Consider the following 19358-nt stretch of genomic DNA (forward strand, 5'->3'; position numbering starts at 1 on the left):
TTAAGTCTTTCAAGTTAAAACACTCTTGCTTAGGTGGTTTAATTTGTGTATTAATCCTGTACTACTTCTCTGTGTTTTAGGTCAAGAAGCTACTTAACAAAGTAGTACTTAGAGAATCCTGCTTCTACAGAAGACTAACAGATACTTCTAAAGATGAGGAAAACCAAGAAGAATCAGAAGAACTACAAGAAGACATGTTAGGTAGTACTTGCTTTTAATTCGGAAGTTTATTGTTCCTGTGTGAGTGTTTTGGGAGTTGTGAGATACTTGCTTTCTTACAGTTACTAATTCAGATCTGCAGAGAACTTGCCAGCTTGGAAAAGTGAATCTTGGGCAGTTTGTAAGAGTTCCTAAATTTCTGTATTTCTGGCTTCCCTCAGGCTTTGTTGCATTTATTTGGATGAGTCTCAGGGTCCTGGAACAGGAAGGAGGGATAGAGGTTAAACATTGAACGTTGATTAACAACATTACTCATTCACAGTAGGTCTGCAGTCAGGAGGATCAGTGCTGTAGGTAGTAGAACAGTGTGTGTTTTTTTTTTGATGTTTTTTTTTTTAAGACAAATTACTGCAAGGAGAAAAAGAGGAATGGCATGGAAGAAAATTTATTCTTTTTTCCCCACATAGGAAGAGACCACATCATGAACTTCTCTGTAATACTAAAGGTGTGACTCTTGAAGTTAGTATGGAATGTTGCTTTTAAACTGATGTAGGAAGTCAGAGGTTGATCACTGGAACTGCAGGCAACCAAAAAATGCCAATGATTTGTTAATATTTATCTAATTTAGGAAACAGATTGCTGTTGCCATCACCTACAGTAAAGCAAGAATCAAAAGCTGTAGAAGAAAATGTTGGCCTTATTGTATACAACGGAGCTATGGTAGATGTCGGGAGCCTTTTACAGAAGCTGGAGAAGAGTGAAAGAGTGCGGGCAGAGATAGAACAAAAGCTACAGCTCCTTGAAGAAAAAACAGGTATGACATTGCTTTGAAGATGATACTTACATGAATGCAAGATACTGAATTTTTTTTAGTATATCAACCAATTTGTGATCTAGACTTCTTAGATGTTCGTACATTATAAACTCATTTTCTGCTTTCCAAGCCCTTTGTACTTGCACACCAGCAATAGTTGAAGTACGATTTGTCACCAGGCTGAAATCCTTTGCCCATAAGGCTCTGAAGTGTAGTTAGAATTCAATACGATAAGTGGTAATCCAATGCAGTCTTTAACGTTCTTTCAAGAAATAGTTAGGTGTTGGCATGTAAATGGAATGTTAGAGTGCAAAACGTGGTGTTGAAAGTAACTGACTGCTTCCTTTTTTTTAAGATGAGGATGAAAAGACCATACTGCAGCTGGAAAATTCTAACAAAAGTCTGTCTGCGGAGCTCAGAGATGTCAAAAAGGACCTTAGTCAGCTGCAAGAGAACTTGAAGATCTCAGATGAGAAAAATTTGCAATTTGAGAGTCAGCTGAATAAGACAATCAAAAATTTAGCTACTGTTATGGATGAAATGCAGAGTGTGCTTAAGCAGGTTTGATTTTTTTCTACTTTCATTTTTGATGGTTAAAACTATGTGGTTGAGTAGAAAAAATAACCTTCCAAACAAACCCTTTAAAATAACATTGAAAATTCACATGAATTCAGAGCAGTAGTGCATCAGTGTATAGTAGAGGCTGAGAGAAAATGATTTTTTTTTTTAAAGAAAACAAGAGCTATATACTTTCTAAGCTGGGAACACAAATTCCTCCTGACTTAAATATGAGAAATATTATAAATTTCAATCAATCATAATGTTTTCCTGTTCTGATCTTGTCTTTCTCCAATAATCCAAATCTACTATTTCATTAGATAAGAATAATTTTTCAAGGCAGAATGTAGGTATTTTGATGCTCCAGAGCATCTTCTATCCTCTATGGAAAGTTACTTGCACCATATTCCCTGGAAATGCTGTGGGGACCCTGTAAGTAAGGCACAGATCTGTTGACACAGATGTAGCTAATGAGGGTAGCTCAGTGGCAAACTGGTACTGTGAGGGTGCCTTGCTACTGCTTCTGTCCACATAAAAACTTGCCAAATATTAGATGTTTGTCTCCTTGTAGGATACAAGTAATGGTTCAGATAAGGTTATTGTAGCTTATTAAAGTGGCTGTAACTTGCAGCAATCAAACTGCCATCAGTATTGTTACACAGTGCTGCACCTCACTGTGTGTCCATAGTAGACCCATTGCTCTGCCAGAACTGGCTACTGAAGGTGCTGTGTAATTCTGTTTCTACACGTACTACGGTTCAATAGCCTTGGTGTCATTCTGTCCAGTACTTCAGAGCTAAAAATCTTCTTTGCCTAGTGCTTTAAGGCATCTTTGCCCAATTCAGGTGTTTTGTGTTAGAGTTGGTACATGCTACCATAACTTAATGGGTTTGGTGGAAACTGTTTTGGTTTGTTCATTAAAAAGAAGAAAAGATTTAAAGCAGAGCTTCTGGGAAGGCTGGGTGCTTATTTTTATAGGTAGGTGAGTCAAATTTAATTTGTTCCCTCCATTTTTCAGGAAGATATGAGAAACATGAATTGGTTATAAGTAAACTGAGTAATATACGATATTAAAAGTTCTTTTTAAGTTGAAACCAAACTGTATCTGTCTTGCACTGCTTTGTAGTTCACATGAGAAGTATTACTTCCAGAACTCACATTATCTTCTCCCTTTTTTTTCTTTTAAAGGATATTGTGAAAAGTGAAGATAAAGATCAGAAATCCAAAGAAAATGGAGCAAGCGTATGATAAAACTGCTGCTGTTTAGAAGAATGGTGTTACATAATGTAATATAAATCATGATATCAGAATGTATGGGAAGTGATGCATGTTTGATTTTAGTAGTATAAATATCTTAGTTCCAAAAAGATGTATAAAGTTTTATGAAAGTGAATGTCTGCTTCTGGAGATTGCTTGTAATTCTTAGCATTCAATTTGAGACACTCCTTGAGTGAAAATAATTTTGCATTGCAAAATGTTTTAGGATGAGCTTTGTTACAGTTTTAACCCTAATAAAGTTCATCACCGTAATACACGGTAGCAAGTATTTAATTACCAAATGTTTTTCATAAAAGTCTAGTGAAATCAAAATTTTCATTATTTATAGACTGCCATTTTTAGGTTTTTATTTTTTTCAGCCTAATTAGTCTTTTTAAATTCAAATATAAATCACAAAATAGCATGCTGCTTAAGTTTGCCAGTAAAGATTTTTTTTAAAGAGCTTCTTGGATTTTTTTTTTTACTTGTCACGATTTTCTTTCCCCTTTGCAAATGTAACTTCCCAAAAGCTGCTTGTTTTCAAGCCTCATAATATACAGTAGTTCAGAGTTAAGTATGAGTTAAGAAAGCAATAGAAACCTACCAAAATACTGGTAGGGTTGTGAGATTTATATGAAAATATATGGGCCTGTTTTAATGTTTGTCATCTGTGTTTCTTTAATTGTTCTTACCTTTGAATTAATATATATGCTCCTTTTTAACAACAAATGTGGTGTATTAATATGTATGGTTTGATGCCAGGCCAGTAAGTGTCAGAATAATGCCTTACATGGAGAAAATGCTACCATTGTAAGCCAACTCTAATTAAATTTGGACTTCTTTCCTAGTATGTGTAATTACTTCAAATACTCTAGTCCAGCAAAATAATGGAAACATAAGTATCTATACCATGCTATAATTCCTAAGGAGCAGGACACAATTTCTGTTGAAAATGGGTAAGATTGCCTTTCCTTGATGTTCGTAAGTAATGAGATATCTAAACTTAAAATGTGACATGACATTTGTCAAAGCCAACGTACTCAAGTGATATGAAACATGGGCAATTGTAATTTGGTGCAACTTCCAGGAAAATTAAGGATTTTCAAGGTTGAGACAGGGGTGTTTTATTACAGAATTGGTTAATTTTAGATTTTTTTTAGCCTGGGTGGCTTAGATAGCTCAGTACCTGTTTAGGGGAATCCAAGTGCCATAATATTTATGAATTACTTACGTGAAGGCTCAAGTGGCTTTTCTGAGAAACACATAAAAATGTCTGAAGCTATGTTCAAAAAATTGAAGCTGGTGCTTTTGTCACGTACCTTTTTTGGCTCTTTTGGAGTCAGACAAGTGAAATCTCTCTTTTCTGTTATTATAACATGCATAAACTTCCACCTCCCTCATCTCAGTCACTTTATAAACGTTAACTGTTTAAACTAAAGTAGGAGTTGCTGTAAAAACACTAATTCCATACAAGCACACAGAAAATGCATGCTTTATGAATTGAGATAGTTGTAAATTAATCTTATGAGAAGCATCAGCTGGTATACAAATGTCATAAAGGCAAATTCTTTTGTACTCGTTTTTCACCTTTTCCTTTGTACAGACTGACAGCATCTGTCATTAACATTGAGCACCATTTAAAATATTGAGGAAAGGATCGAGTTGGAAATGCTTTTTTTCATGAATTTTCAGCAGAATATGTGAACATGCGAGAGATTTTTAGAATTCAGGATAACTCTTAGATGCACTGTGATATTTCTGTTGGAGTCTTTTGCTGTTTTTTTTTTGTTTCTGCCTTACATGGCTGATATAAAAGCAGCTGTCACCACAAACAGGCCTCATTTTGCGAGATAATTTCTGGTGACACGGATTTTTTTTTTACAGTATTTAAAAAAATAGTGCTTGAATGAGTGTAATCTTGTTCTATATTGCTCTGATGTAACAGTGTTTCAATGTTATGTACAGTTTGCATTTATGTTGGAAGGAAAATGAAAGGTTAAAGAATAAAGGAAAAAAGCCTACACAGAGCTTGACCAGTCTCCCGAAGAACAAACAATCTGAGGAAGAACAGATAACTTTACAGCGTGCTAAGGTAACCTCACCAAGTGGCATAAGGTTCTGTATATACGTAGCACCCGTGCTGGTCATTAGGTAAAGCCTCTGGGTAGCATTCCCAGGAATTTAAGTAGTTCTTAGAAATAAATAGAGTATCACTGGTGGGGTTTGGAGAGGCAGCCTTCTATGTCTTTCAATTTTGAACAGTTTTTGCATTTAATGTCCACACTTTACCCCTTACAGGCTTTGCACTGCTGAGTATCACTGGGTGGCAGTTGCTGGCTGGTCAAAGAGCCAAAGCCGAGTCTTAGCTCTTGTATAATTGGAAGGTACAATTTATTTGTAGTTTTGAAATCATCACAGAGGTGCTTTGCAAAGTACCAGATCTAGGAGTGCCTTGTTCTCTACAGAAAGCACTGCTATACCAGACCACTAAATAGATTCTGATGTCAGTTGATAGATATTTTTTTTGTTTGTTTGTATTTCTCTAAAATGATTAAATTGTTGACATGAACCCTTAAAGAGTGATTCTCAGGCCAATGGATGTCCATGAATAAAGCTGGGAAGAAAGTTCCTGTGATCCAGCTGTGTGCGAAGTGGTCTGGAGTGGAGTGGCCATACTGCTCCTTTGCTTGCTCTGGTAATAAAGGCAGAACTACACTGTTTCAGAGCTACATAGCTACTGTGGCAAAATGATAAGTCAGTTTTTCCTCAAAGTTTTCCAGAGAGCTGGGGATTGCTGGGGACATAACGAGAGATAATATATTGTAGCTGTAGCTCCTGGGCACTTCCAAAGTTGCTTCCTGATTGTAGTTGTGTTCAATCTATGTCCTACTCAGCCTGTGGAGCCCTGAAGGGTAAATGCCAAAGTTAGAATTGTGCTGTTGACGGCAGATTTCCACAGATCTAGCATTTACAACTGAGTCAGAATGTAGCTTTATAAAGCCTGGTTCATGAAATAACATTTTTTCAGCATTCACGCTGCAATAACTGCTCTGGGAGAGAGGATGGCTTTCAGTCCATCTTTCTGCTGAGTAATGTGCTGTGTGAGTATCTGTTTGGATTTATGTAACAGTAAACTTTCTCTGAAAATTTTATCAGGATTGTGCACAAAATGTTTTTCCTCTTGCTTCTGTAATCTTTGTGTACCCAGGTCAGGTTTTTAAATCTAGAGTGCATTTGTTTTGTACAGTTTATATTTAGAAATATAAAATAATTCATTTTTAGTAACTGAGTCTTATGGTCACTGGTTGTGAAAAGCGTAGGTAGGCACAGTCAGTGCACTTTCAGAAAGCAGAAATGGTTCAAATAGAAATTCAACTGGAACTTGTATGTTGCCATGTAGTACAACAATAAAAATAGCATAAATAATGAATACTTTTATTTGGCTATTGGAACTGCCAGTGTTTTCCCAACCAACTTATGTTTCTGTCTGCTCTGACTTAATGAATGTGTTGCACTGCAAAGCAATTACAATGAAGTAATCTTTCACTATAACATTACTAGTGATGTTAATAACTAGCACAATACTTTTTAAGCTATCATTATTCATTATCTAATCAGGGCATTATGATGCTGTCCATCTGTTTGGGTTTTTTTGGTTGTTTTTTTTTTTTGTGTGCTGGGTATGAGATCAGATTGGAGTTTTTCCTCTAGTTTTTGCAGTGCTCTACCAATTAGACACCCACTACTCACAGAGTATATTAAGCCACAGACATGTCAGCCTTATTTTGCCCTATTGTTTAAATACTTCAACAATGTCCTATTTAAAATAATATCTATATCAGATTCCCGGATAATTTTCCCTTAGTCTAGTGCAGGGCACGAGTGAAAGGATCCTGCTGACTGCATCATTCATGTTTTGTCATGAACATGTCTGGGGAGAAGGGGAGAGTGAAGAGGAGGAAGAGTGAATGCCAGCCTGAACTCCCCCCCATCCACACCTCTGTGTTTCAGCAAACATTTTTAGAGTAGCAGTTCATTTTGTTGCTTGCATTTTTTTTCAATGATATACAACAGTTTGTTTGAGTATGAGTTGGTTTTCCTTCCTGATTTACTAATGCTTTTTGGTCGTCTTGACAGAGGGTCATCTGGTTACATTCCTGCAAGGGCAGAAGCAGATGGAGAGCGTTGCCCTTCATTTCTGGTCCCTTCTTAGCAAGGGTGGGCGGTAGCCAACAGATTTGAAAATTAAAAACAGAAATCGCTTCCACATGTAATAGCAATGAACAGTTGGAGATAATGATACTGGCCTCAAAAAAGACTCTCAGACCAACATGACGTACTGAAAAACAGACCAATGCACGCAGCAGTAGTATCAAAGCAGAATTAGCTGGTTGCTGCTGCATGCCAGCAAAGTGTATGTGCTGATGAGGAGATGGGTTGTCAGCTTTCAGCTTAAGAGTTTAAGATGTAGAGATTTTCAGATGGTCTCCTGATGCCTTGTTTTATACTAGTGCTACTCAGGCAAATTGAAGTACTTTTAATGAGTACATTACATTAAACATAAGGTAGTAATTGGATCATTCATGTTGTAAGTTGCAAAATCATGAGGAACAACCCATGGAGATAAACTTGTCATTATCTTCTCTGATATAAGGGAGCCTTGCTTGTATTGCATCACTAAACAGCTGAAAATGAGTAGTTGCTTAGCTATGTTGAGCTTGGTTTTCTGCTGTGGTCTCTTTCCTGAAATCAAGCCAATGACCCCCTGGTTTTTGTTGGAGGGTGGGGGTCAAGGAGGAATTTAACTTCTTAGACCAAGGATTGGAAAAATGTATGACCTTTTCAGGAGACATTGGTGGCAGCACATCTACACATCCTCTGGTCATCCATGGATACGCTTGCAAGGAATGTTAGTATTTTCAATCTTGTGATTTGGGATAGAACGATGGATAGCACAAAAAGGGACTTATGGATGATACAATGGATAGTAATCGTGAGCCACTCACTAAAGCTCACTGCATGCCGTTTGGGTGGCAGGGGCCTGGAATAAGTGGGGCTAATGGATACACTGCAGTGAATTCATTCAGGTATTTTTTTGTACTTAAAGTTTGAAAAAAGGAAATAGTCCATTTTAGGTCCACTATATTCCAAAGTGAGTAGTGCCTGTGCCTTGCCTCATAAGGGACTTCCCCAGTAAATGAGAAGAGGCGCTGTGCAGATTTGCCTGGCAGGAATGAATGAGTAAAAATGTGCAGAGCAATACTAATGCTGAAGTGTGGCCTGCATGCCCTTGCAGGGCTCCCCTGCCTCCTCAGCTGGGGCCTCACTTCGTGAATGTGTAACCTGAGACAGGGTGAGAGCCATGTTCTGGGGGAGGAAAACACGGCAGTGGGATGGGGAGGGGGAGTCTTTTGTCTGGGTGAAATTTTAGTGCAGAATTGAGGCAGTTTCCTCCAGCGCAGTAGGTGAGAGCTCCATGCTGGAGCAGCAGGATGGAGGGAGAGCTGGAGCAGGGCATACTGCAGTGGCTTCAGACGGTGCTTCTCCATGAGATGGTGCAGGCAGCCCTCCTGTGTCACTGAATTTATTTCCTCTTTTCTTGACTCTGTTGCTTATCATCTTTGCTGCTTGCCTGTGTGATCCCAAAGGTGAGATCTTTTCTGCTTTGCAGAGCTGCTGGTTGACTGAGTGGGGCAGCTTGAGCTGCCATTGGAGACTTTAATTGCTGCAAGATCCAAACCACACTCTCAGGGCAAGTGACTTCTGCCCGTGTGGCATTTTCTGATTAGCGGCATCGCTGTGAATCGCAGCAGCCATAAGTCCTGCAGCCGGGCTGCTGGAAAACTAAGGGAGTGCTCAGGGCAATGCTACCACAGCCTTTCCACAGAATAGGGTTCAACTGCCAGTTTGAAACCAGATTGGTGTGACCTGGTGAGTTGTTGCAGTGTAGACACGGGAAAAATGCTATAGGAAGCAGGTTGTTTTAGGTGTTTTTAGGTAGGCAGGGAAAGGTGGAGGGCGCAGCACTGTGGGGTGATGGCTGCCCAGCGGGGAAAGTATTTTCTTACCTAATGCAGACGTGACGCTCTGATCTCAGCAGCTGCTTTTAGCCTTAATTCCTCTGGAAATGTCGACCAAAAAGAAGCTCCAAAGTAATCTTTTAAAGCTTTTCTGAAAATACAGAAAAGAGAAATTGATGAAAGATCTGAGATGAAATCAGGCTCAGACATATTTAGGATGCTACCTTAAGTGTATAATTATTCACACACAAAAATTGAGCTTGGCAGATGACATATTGCAGCTGTAGCTGTTTTGGTCCCCCCTTTCATTTTAATTTATTAACGTTAATGGGATACACAGAGAACACACTATCAGATCTGGCAGTAGGAACAATGATGACAAAACAACCTTGGGGAAAAATTGATGGGTATTTTTAAGATCGTACTGGTGAATATTGTATTTAGCCTTCATTTCTGTTTATTACTTGCAATTTTTTCATGTTCAATTAATTGCACTAGTGACCTTTGTAGACTAATGAGGCCAAGCTGCAATTAATGGATTTGTCTAATACATAAAAGTACAGCTGCTAGACTACTGACTGCTGAAATGTAGTGGTTGCGTTGAATAAATTTCTGCTCTTGATATCAAGTGCTGCCTTACAGCTCCTCAGTTTTTATCTGAGGTATTGGTTTTGGTCAGTAAAGCCCTTTTTATTGTTTGCAGTTCCTGGAAGGGGGGGGGGGGGGGGGGGAGGGGGATGAACATCAGTTTGCTGAGTTTGTTAATCCTTGGGTCTGTTTCACCCCTTGGTCCTCTAGAATTTGTATTGACTTTGATCCTCTGAGGATCCTGTAAGGCTGTTCTTTTCTGAATGGTCCTTGGTGGCAGAAGGCAGTACCATGGTGCTTCTGTAGATTTTGGATTTTTCAGTGTGGTTTTCATATGGTTAATTATTGCCTTCTTTGGAAGATGATTGTAGGAGATGCTAAGTTCTAAGTGATAAGTAAGCAGTGTAGTTCTTGCTTTGTTTCGGCTCAGGTGTCCGCTTTAACTTTTTAATCTGATCTACTTACGCTTTAACTTGCCCCACACTAAAGGCCTGTAAGCATTAGCAGCCAAGCCAGAAGTGTAGTAAACTAAGACTGAGTAGAAGCTGCAGAAATGAGGACTTGTAACTGTTCAGACCCATAGTAACAACTTGGTGAAGTGCAAACCAATCCTATTTTAGTTTGATTCCCAAAGGTTAGTAGGGATTTTCATTACTGTCATATTTGAGAGGTTTATTATTTTTTCCTTGAGCATAGCTTGGTAATCATCTCTGTCCAGGGAGGAATTAAAGGCAGAGTATATTTTTCTTTGGGCAGAACTGGATATGATTACATCACAAGAACTTTGTGTCAAAGTGAACCAGCAGCTCCTCAAGTGAGAAGAGCAACTTTGAATTCTTTCTCAAAGCATGAACTTTGTCACCTGTTGGAAGACCTGAGGAATTTGTGATCTATTTCAAAACTGTTAACATTTCTGTTGTCCAGCCTGTGTTGTCCTTGGCCAGCTATACCTGTTTATGCTTCTCTTTACATTGGCTTTAGTTTATATCACATACTTTTCTTTTTTTCTTTCCTTCTTCATGGTATTCATCTTACTTTCCCAACAATTTGTAGAGAATAGCTGTTTTCTGTCTCAGCCCTGTTTTCTGACTCTTCAACCTCTTCATGCAATCCCATTTCTCTGGGCACTCTGGAAACTTGCTGCACCTGCTCCAGTGTGAGGTCCACTGACTTTTTGTCTGTTAATCCAGGAGAGGGGTTAAAGGAAAAAGCAGTGGCTTACCTATTGGGTTCCATCTGGAAAGATGTAATACCTCTAGATATGTCAGAAAGTATTCTCTCTTATTATAATTAAGTTTTGTACTACTTGTGATTCCTTGATTCCTTTGGTTTTGACCCTCTTACTTTGCAGTAACCCATTTTCTGAGGCATAGCGCGACAGGCCAAGTCCAGATGGAAATTACTCTGGTAAATGAGTTATATAATTTTTCCCTGTCATCTTGTCTCTCGCTGCAGTAATACCCAAAGGGGTTTCTAAAAAGTTAGAGTTCTCTTGTTTCAGTTATCAAATGCCTTTGAAGAAGTTTCTTTGTGCGTTTCCTTTTTTTCGGACATTTGATGTTGAAGTGATGTTTTCATGGTTTGACTTCTGTGTCTGGAAGCTTAACTGAAATCAATTTGCAAATTGAGTGTCTTACTGCAGCACACACGGCAGTGACAGTGCCTGCAAACTCCATTATCGTTGGGTGAATTTCTACAGATACCTCCAACATTAGCTGTCAGCGGTGGGAATCGCTTGCACTTGTCCTGTAGTATCTCCATCTGTGGCCGCAGCACGGGAAAAAGGGCCAAGACTGAGTTTGCATGCTGCATCTACAGGTCCGGGTGGGAGCTGTTATATTCTCCTCCTGGGGGAATGAAGGAGTGAAAATTACGGCAATCCAGATCTCCCTCGGAGAGTTAAGAGAGGGGTGGGAGATAGTTTTGAAAACATTTTCCTTTTGATCTGCTAGCTGAGCAGCCTGCGTGAAAATGCTAATCTCTGCCAGACCATCTCCGGTGCTCGGCTGAGATGTGCCGTCAGTTGTTACCCAAATGAGGGGTATCCCTCCCACCCTTCCTCTGCGACGCCTGGAGAGGAGCAAGGGACTGAGATGAAAGTGTCCTACTGAAGACTGACGTTAAAAGAACAATACACCTTTCTGTGAAGTGCTTTGTCCGTTTTTGCTCCACGTGTTGACAGAGCTGCAGTGAGATCAGGCAAGGAACTGTTTTATGTTCCTATTTGCGCATTTAATGGAGTGGTCTGATAGGTGTGGCTCCTCAGTTCTCCTCTTTCCCTGCTGCGAGTCTCAGAATTTACGGAGAACTGAACGCGGAAAGGAGCTAGAAGTGGGCAAAGATTATCTCTGAAGCTTCGAAGATTCGAGGCGTCTAATGCTAAATCAGGATTCGGATTCCCTGTGATAGGAAAGGGAAGGCAGGCTTTTAAGACAGATCTATTTTAATTTCAGTAAGGTAAATTTGTTCACAGCAATTAACGTCAAATTTTTTTAAAGTCAAAGCAAACCTGCAAGAGGTTCCCCAGCCTGCTTCCTGGCATTCCTTTCTTCTGGTGTCCCTTTCTTCCATTGACTTTCATCCTGCCTCACCAGAGGGGATGCAGGTTTGCAATTCAAAGAAGAATAATCTTGTATTTCAATGGTGCTGGCTTCTGTGAAGTGCAGCTCACAGTAGGTGGTCATACCTCCTATGGACCGATTAGGATTGTTCAAATTTCCGTTCCTTTTCATTTTCTTCAGGCTTGAAAAAAGAAGTGGATGATGGTGCTTTATTTTGCACGGCTGTCTACAGGCTGTCAGAACACGAGGAAAGTTTGAGTTTGAAGGCGTTTTATTCTCAAGCATTGCTTTTACGGTTCTTTTCAGCAAGGTCTCTGAGTTGGAGTTCAGCAGCTTGTACGTTCTGTTGTAATTGGGGCTTCCTGGTTATCACAGTCGTGTCAGTGGGGATTGTCAATACATCTCCAGGAAGAAAATATTTGTACTCCTTAAAGGACAACTTTTTATGTACCTCTCTGTCTTAGGCTTACTAAGTCAATTCTCCCAGACTAATGGCTATGTAAACCTCATGTTATTTCATAGTGGTTAGCACTTAATCGAAGCTGGCACTGAACCACTGACTTCAGACCACACTGCACCTCTGAATGTATTGTGCTTTTCTGCAGCAAGTTGTTAGTAAGGCATTAACCCTGTATTACAAAAGGATTTTCGCAGTATGTTTTGCAGTAAGCCCGGCTGCAATATCTGAACTAGTTTGCACTGATAGCAGCAGGGTGTGCAAGGCACTGTAATGTCCTTCAAAATCGCGATGGATTTCCCAGATCTGCTCAGTTTGAGTTTCCTGTAAGGCGTGATGTGCTGAAGCATTTCTGTACGTATTTTTTCCCTGTTTCAGCAAGTGTGCTGTAGTCACACCATTGAACAAATAAGTACCATTGAACAGGAGTGTATTTTCTTTTTACTACTGTATATATACAGTAGGCTCCACTCAATGTTATTTACTTTTTTTTTTAATTTACCTTTAATAAGATTAGTTGTGCAGAGCTTCATCTGTACTGTATATTTCTCAGTGCTAGAGGTTTTCAGCAAAATAAACTGCTTCTGTCTTTGGAGTGAGAAAACAAAACTCAGGAACGCAGGCTGAGCTGTGCCTGCATTTTGCATTCTTTTGCATTTGTGCACTTTGAACCCTGAACTGTAGGTTTTAACTCTCTTAATGTGGATGAGGGTATCTGAACAGAACTCATTTGCTGTTACTTGAACATCATGCAGTTAATGAATTAAATTACATGCATCAGTCAGTTTTAGTTATTGATATGGGTTCAAAATCAATAACTTCATTTCAGGGTTAGTTTTAATTTCTCTCTACTGCCATCTTGCCTTAGCACATGTCCACTTCATCGCTGAAGAGCACCAGGTCTAATAACAAACACATGCAGATGGAGTTTGGTTATGACAAAAGTACAAAAGTAGTAGCTCTTTGAAAGTTGAGGAGAAATCCAACAGTCTTTCCACTCAAATGCTGTTTGCATGGCCTCATTTACAACATGATGTGAGAGCAGGAGGTCAGAAGTGTTGCAGTGGCTTGCAGAAAACAGGGTGGTTGAGGAGGGTGATGAGAGTGGCTGTGAGAGGCACAGGCACCACTGTCCAAATAAGTCAGATGAACTTGTTTCTGGGAGTCCATCCTGTGTCCAGCTCCAAGTGGGCTCAGCTGTGGGGTTGGACCACATTGCTCAGGGCTTTATCGTGTTATGTCTTGGAAACACCTCAGGACTGGAAACTGCAGAACTTCTCTGGGCAACCTGCTCTCCACTGCTGGCTTGTCCTGAAGGGTAAAAAGATCTTCCGGACAGCCAGGCTGAAGCTCTCCTCTTCCAGCTGATGCTTGTTGTCTTTTGTCTTCCCGTCATATACTGCTGTGCAGGGACCAACTCCATCTTCTCAAGGGGCTGCTGTCAGGTCTCTCCTAAACCATCTCTTCTCCATGCTGAACAAGCCCCGTTTTGCCAGCCCCTTCTCACAGTAAGTGTTTCAGCCCTGATCATTTTGGTGGCCATCTGGGAGAACTCAGGCCCACATACAGACGCCTTTTCAATACTGATAAACCCAAAACCAGGCTTACTATGCTAGATGTGGTATAGCAAGTGCTAAGAATAGGTGGATAATTGCTTCCTCTTTTCTGCTAGCTCCGGTCCTGTTAATTCAGCTCAGGATGCTTCATTCTGCTGCAGCAATCTCAATGAGCTAAAATAGAGAAGCTAGTGCTGCATATCATTGCTGTGACTCACACTGTAGGTTTACAGCTAAGTGAGAATTCAGTGAAGTCCTTAGGAATAATGCATGACATGAAACACTTTTTTTTCCTAGTATGCTTTTCTTGCATTGATATATGTGGTGATCCGCAGTCCACTTGCTGGCAGCTTCCAGCTACTCAGTAAGACTCAGTAAGCAGCCTGATTTGTACTGAAGCAGAAAGCTTCCTGAATAATGACAACTGAAACAGCAACTGCCACTTGTTTAGTAAACTCAATCTCTTTGAAAGCTGAAATGCTTGTTTTGTTGTGCTTCAAATTGAAATAAAGTGAACCTCTGTGAATTTTATCCTGCTTTTCTAAAACAAACTTCTGTTGGGGCTATGTTCTCCTTTGAATAACCCTGTGGGTGCTGTTTCTCTAAGAGACCAATGTGTTTTACCCTTTGGCTGGAGTAAATGTGAGCTGAAGCCAGGGAGCAATGCAAAGTGAATTTTGGTCTGTTCTGGGAAGGAGGACACGATTGTTGTTATATCTTACCCCTGTGATTGTAGCCTTGTGTGCTTCTTTTGTGACTGCCTTTTATGTGGCAGCACATTTCTAGGCAAAGGAGTAAACTTTGGGAATATTGCAGCAGTTAGAGCTGACCTTTAGCTGAGCACACAGGAATGTGTAACTGCATGACGGAGGTTTGATAGTAATTCTTTCACTATATAGATGTACAGTGCCTAACCAGCACCCAGTAACGCTTTCTGCACAGAACAAAGATTTTGACGTTACAGTTATTTGGATGGTTTGAGATTTATTGCAGAACGGGGGGTGGGGCTGGGAGCAAAAAGGCAGAGCAATTTTAGTGGAGAAATGCCAGGGCTGCTAAGGGACTTTTTGGACCAGGCCAAGGTGAAAAGATGTGCTTGTGTTCAAATCTTGTAGCACTGGATGGCAGCACCCGCAGGCAGTTACAGGGGCCAGAAACATCACTGCTGCTAACGACTTGCTTATTCTTCTAATGCTTGCCTACCTGGGCTGGTTGGGTGGGTTTTGCACCTTTACTGAGACCACTTCATTTCATGTCATTTTTATCTCCCTGCAGTGAAGCTTTTGAATCAATCTGTCTTTTGTGCCAGATACTGAATGCTGAAATGGTTAAGGGTGATTTTCCTTGCTATCAGCTGTGCTGCAAGTATCCAATGCCACGTGTGAATTGACTGAAAAGCTGTAGGCCTCCTAAGGTATAGCAAAAACATTGTCTTGAGTGCTGCTGCTCTGCCAGTTATGCTACGAAGAGTGCCCCAAAGGCAGATATGCTTATATTGTTTTTGTTAGTTGGCTGTTTTGCCAGTTGTGGGTAAAACAGATCTCCAAGCATTGAACAATTTGCTTGCTAATCTTCAACTAGCAGAAGTGCTGTTCTCTTTTAAACAGTCTGTATGAAGCTGTGTGCTCACTCTTGCTTCAGTCAGTGCCTTTGGAGCTTGAAATCTCTCAAGATGTTCTTGGATCATCAAAGTGAATATGCTAGTGGCCTCTGTAAGTGTTAAAGGAGGCCAGTTGCACATTTCAGTGGCAAAAGCTCTTTCCCGCTAAGTTTGGCCTAAGGAAAATCGTAGCACAGTGAACATGTTGCTGACTGCTGTGTAACTTGTTCCTACTTGGAGTATCAAACCGCAGGTTTCAGGAGGGAGTGTGATTGATCTCAAAAGCCTTTATTTCTTTCCTTTCTTATTTAATCCTGCTTTGTGTTCGCTATATCTACCTATGATGGCTATGGGTTGCTTATTAAGCCCTGAGATTAAAGTAATTGAAAATGTTCTAACAATCTTGACTATGTCTTTAATAATATACAGAGAAGTTTTATCCTTTAATTAGATCTTGAAAATCTCCATTAATGTTAAAAAAGTGATACTGTAAAATTTCTCCAACTTTCTGTGTTCCTATTAACGTTTTTCGGGCTTAAAATTCTTCCCAGTCATTACATACGAAATGTGATGTTTACTACAAAATGCGACCAGGATGCACTTCAGTGTATAGAAAAGAAGCAGCCTTTCAGTTTGTGACAGAACTGTACTTGCTGCTAGCTTTCCTCATGCATTACTGCAGAAAGTGAAGTGAATCAAACACACCAGGGCTCTCCTGCAGGGAGTCACAGGATCATTGAGATCATTATCATAGAATCATAGAATCACCAAGGTTGGAAAAGTCCTCCAAAATCATCCAGTCAAACTGTCCACCTACCACCAGGATTTCCTCACTAAAGTATTTCCGTTATGCTCAGCTTAATGCTCCTTCATAGACCTTTCTGACTACAGAACAGAATTTCTAGCTGTTCTTGTTACTGTGTCTATTTTGTCTCAGTGGAAGTGAAATCATATAGCAGAGGTTATTCTTGATTTGTATTTACTTTTTCCCTATAATTGTGTACTGTTAACCCTTTATTGTTATAAAATTGCTTGCCCCAGTCTGTAGGAGCTAACTTGAGCTCTGATGCAGTAAAATGTGCCTCTGTTTACTTTCTCTTTACAAGAAACAACTTGTATGTCATTTTTCTCAGAGGCTGGAGGTGCAAAAAATCTGCAATTATTAAACAACTTAATGAAAAGTGGTAGAGCTTGTCACAGACAGGACAAAAAAAAATCACTTTTAGTTAGTCAAGAACATCCAGAGGCTTTCCTGTGCACTGAGTTCTGAGGCTTTTCCCGTACACCAGTGCTCATGTAACAGATGACTTGCTCGCGTTGTGATGGATATGGGCTCTATAAAAAGGCATTCTTGGGTTTTGAGTGCCCAGGTAATGAGCAGAATTTGAATAGATGGGCAAACCAGAGATAGTAATACATGACTGCTGGCAGGCTGCCTAGATAGGAGTTAGTAAATGCAAATCTAGCTTTTATTTCAAAGTCAGGAGGGAATGATGTTTAATATTTCTATTGTTAGCACTACTGATCTACACTGGGCATTTTAAATAAGTATGCACTGTGAAGAATGTAATTTTAATATATATTTATTTTCCTTCAGTATCAAGCTGGTTTTTGCTTACTACCTTGCTTAATGTTACTTTGAAAGAGCCCTCCCTTTAAGAAGACGTGGGATTTGAGGCTGTGAGACAGACACAGAGGGTGATGGAAGATAATTAATACTAATAAAGATAATACATTCCAATTACATGTGGTGTTTTACTCCCTAGCAGCTTGGTGCTCTACAGGAACAAATGGTAAAACTGGCTGCAACACTGTGCCTACAACAGAGAGCTGAAACAGCAAATTGTTCTGAAGAGTTATTACTGAATGCTGATGGGTTTTTCCCATACAAAAAGAAAGATTGCAATGGTTCCTGCACCTGCAAAGAGTATCCTAGCAACATCACCAGGGAAACCGTGTGCCAGGACTTTTTTTTTTTTCCTGAATGCTTTTGTTGAAAGTAACTGCAGTGGGAAAACAAAGGTCAAGAGCAATTTGAGCTTTCCCAAATGCAATAGCTTAACTCATTACTGAAAGAAATGTCTGTGTTGTCGTTTTCTGCTGAAAGGCTAAATATCAGGTTCCAGAGTCAGCCACCAGACTATCCAATTGCAGCTCAGTCAAACCTGAATGTCACTCAATCTCAGATGTCACCTCTCACTTGCGGGAAAATTACAGTTAGCCTTTAACTCCAGCTTTTGCCTCATGAAGTAACCAGCTGGCGCTGAGGATAGCTGGAGCTTTCTCTGCAACAGAGAACAGGGAACAGAACATAAAATACCACCAGGTATAGGGAACAGATCATTGGTCTAACGAAAGGGAAGAAAAAAGCCTTTTTTTTTTTTCTGTCTGAGAAGGTATATGTGGTCCTGTTGTAATGCACGCACAGACCTCAGGTAAGTTCCTACTTTGTGCTCTGTCATCAGCTTTCAGGGAAAGTACTGATTTCAGGTTTTCCTACGTCATTCACATTTGACTTTTTTGAAGTTTTCCATTAGTTACTCTGAGAACTGCACACTCTATATGGGTCCATACACAAACAATCATAAAAAAAAAAAATCAGCAGGTCTCAGATAAAATTCTCTCTCTTGACTACCTGATTATTGAGCTAAATGAAGGCTTAAGCTAGAATTTAATATCAAACTAATGCGCTTGAACTAGCCTTCTGCTTCCATCGTTACAAAGACACGTTAAGTATTTAGAGCCACTCGTCTTCCCTGAGAAATCTTTGAGTAATTTGCAAATGAAAAGTAATTGAGGATAAGATGCTTGTTTTGAAGCAACAAAAGAAAATCTAATTGAAAATCAGCTATGACTTACAGAAAAATTCAACCTTTTTGTTTTCTTCTTTTTTGTTCCTTCTGGAGTACAGGCGGTCCGCTCCCTGCTCCAATGAATCCGTGCTCACTGCCACAGTCTATTCCTCTGGCAGAAGGGATCTGCCGTACCATATCAGACATGAATGCAGATCAAATGATGGTCACGCAGAAAACGTTAGTGGAGCAGTTAGTGAAAAGGTATCCAGGTAATGCGTTTGTTTCCCCTTCCTCTTAAAAGTGACTCTATCATCAACCTTGAGTATCTGATATTGGATGAGCAATGCATAAGAATGTTAGCGGGCAGATGAGAGAACTTGAATATATATTCAAGTCCTTATCAATCTGAAAGCAACAGTAACATTATTTGAGTATGAGGATTAATAAGCCCTTGAGTATAACCATGGGAACTGGGTGCAGCAGCTTGCTGAGAGTATGCTCCTTCTTGAGCATAGGAAAGCATACATGAGGTATTCAGGTAACAGGTCTGGAAAAGCACAGAACAGACTATTTGTCATATCAGTAAGACCTGGATTTCTCCTTAAGAAGCAGAAATACATTTGACTTCGGTGGCAAAGGAGTCCGCAGCAGGGGAGCTACAACCAGTGTCTGCTATCACAAATGCAAGCAGCCTCAAAATCAGGTTTGTTGGTCAAACTCCAGCTCCTCCTTTCCTGAAAGCAAGTTTATTACACCAAATCCTCCTTTACTGATGGAACAGCAGACACTTCCATCTGATGCTGCATTTTCTTTCAGAGTGAAAAACGTTCAATTTCCCTTAGGTTATTGAACTGGGGTGTGGGAGTGTGTATGTGTAACTCTATAGAAGCTCATTATAGCCTTTTGCAGGAGGTTGTTTGGTTTCATTCTAAGATGATTCTTTTGAGTCACTGTAATCTCATAGCTCAGCAATTGTTAGTGGTAAGCTTTCCC

The 19358-nt window shown here is 39.9% G+C and overlaps 2 protein-coding genes and 1 long non-coding RNA gene across 12 annotated transcripts in view; 2 read left to right on the plus strand and 1 right to left on the minus strand.

Annotated features, from left to right (window-relative positions):
• The window catches only part of CCAR1 (cell division cycle and apoptosis regulator 1), a 27141-nt gene extending 22320 nt beyond the window's left edge, over nucleotides 1-4821 (plus strand). For all 8 annotated transcript variants that reach the window (XM_421573.8, XM_004942009.5, XM_004942010.5 and 5 more), the window contains 4 exons: nucleotides 81-201; nucleotides 788-973; nucleotides 1329-1534; nucleotides 2720-4821. In XM_421573.8, coding sequence (XP_421573.3) covers nucleotides 81-201; nucleotides 788-973; nucleotides 1329-1534; nucleotides 2720-2779 — 573 coding nt within the window. In that variant the 3' untranslated portion in view covers nucleotides 2780-4821. The remainder of the gene's footprint in view (nucleotides 1-80; nucleotides 202-787; nucleotides 974-1328; nucleotides 1535-2719) is intronic.
• On the minus strand, nucleotides 199-18535 carry LOC112532647. The gene is made up of 3 exons (XR_003075745.3): nucleotides 18430-18535; nucleotides 8857-8959; nucleotides 199-415 (listed from the first exon to the last, which is right to left on the minus strand). It is a non-coding gene; the product is annotated as an uncharacterized LOC112532647 (long non-coding RNA).
• Nucleotides 17790-19358, plus strand: part of STOX1 (storkhead box 1) — a 5934-nt gene continuing 4365 nt past the window's right edge. The window contains exons 1-2 of one of the 3 annotated variants that reach the window (XM_040703191.2): nucleotides 17790-18005; nucleotides 18482-18634. In XM_040703191.2, the coding sequence (XP_040559125.1) occupies nucleotides 17987-18005; nucleotides 18482-18634 (172 nt within the window). In that variant the 5' untranslated portion in view covers nucleotides 17790-17986. Of the gene's footprint in view, nucleotides 18635-19358 lie in introns of all 3 variants that reach the window. The other 2 variants (XM_025151684.3, XM_040703192.2) reach the window with 2 other exon arrangements.

Source organism: Gallus gallus, chromosome 6, assembly GCF_016699485.2.
Source record: "Gallus gallus isolate bGalGal1 chromosome 6, bGalGal1.mat.broiler.GRCg7b, whole genome shotgun sequence".
In the NCBI taxonomy this organism is placed as follows: domain Eukaryota; kingdom Metazoa; phylum Chordata; class Aves; order Galliformes; family Phasianidae; genus Gallus; species Gallus gallus.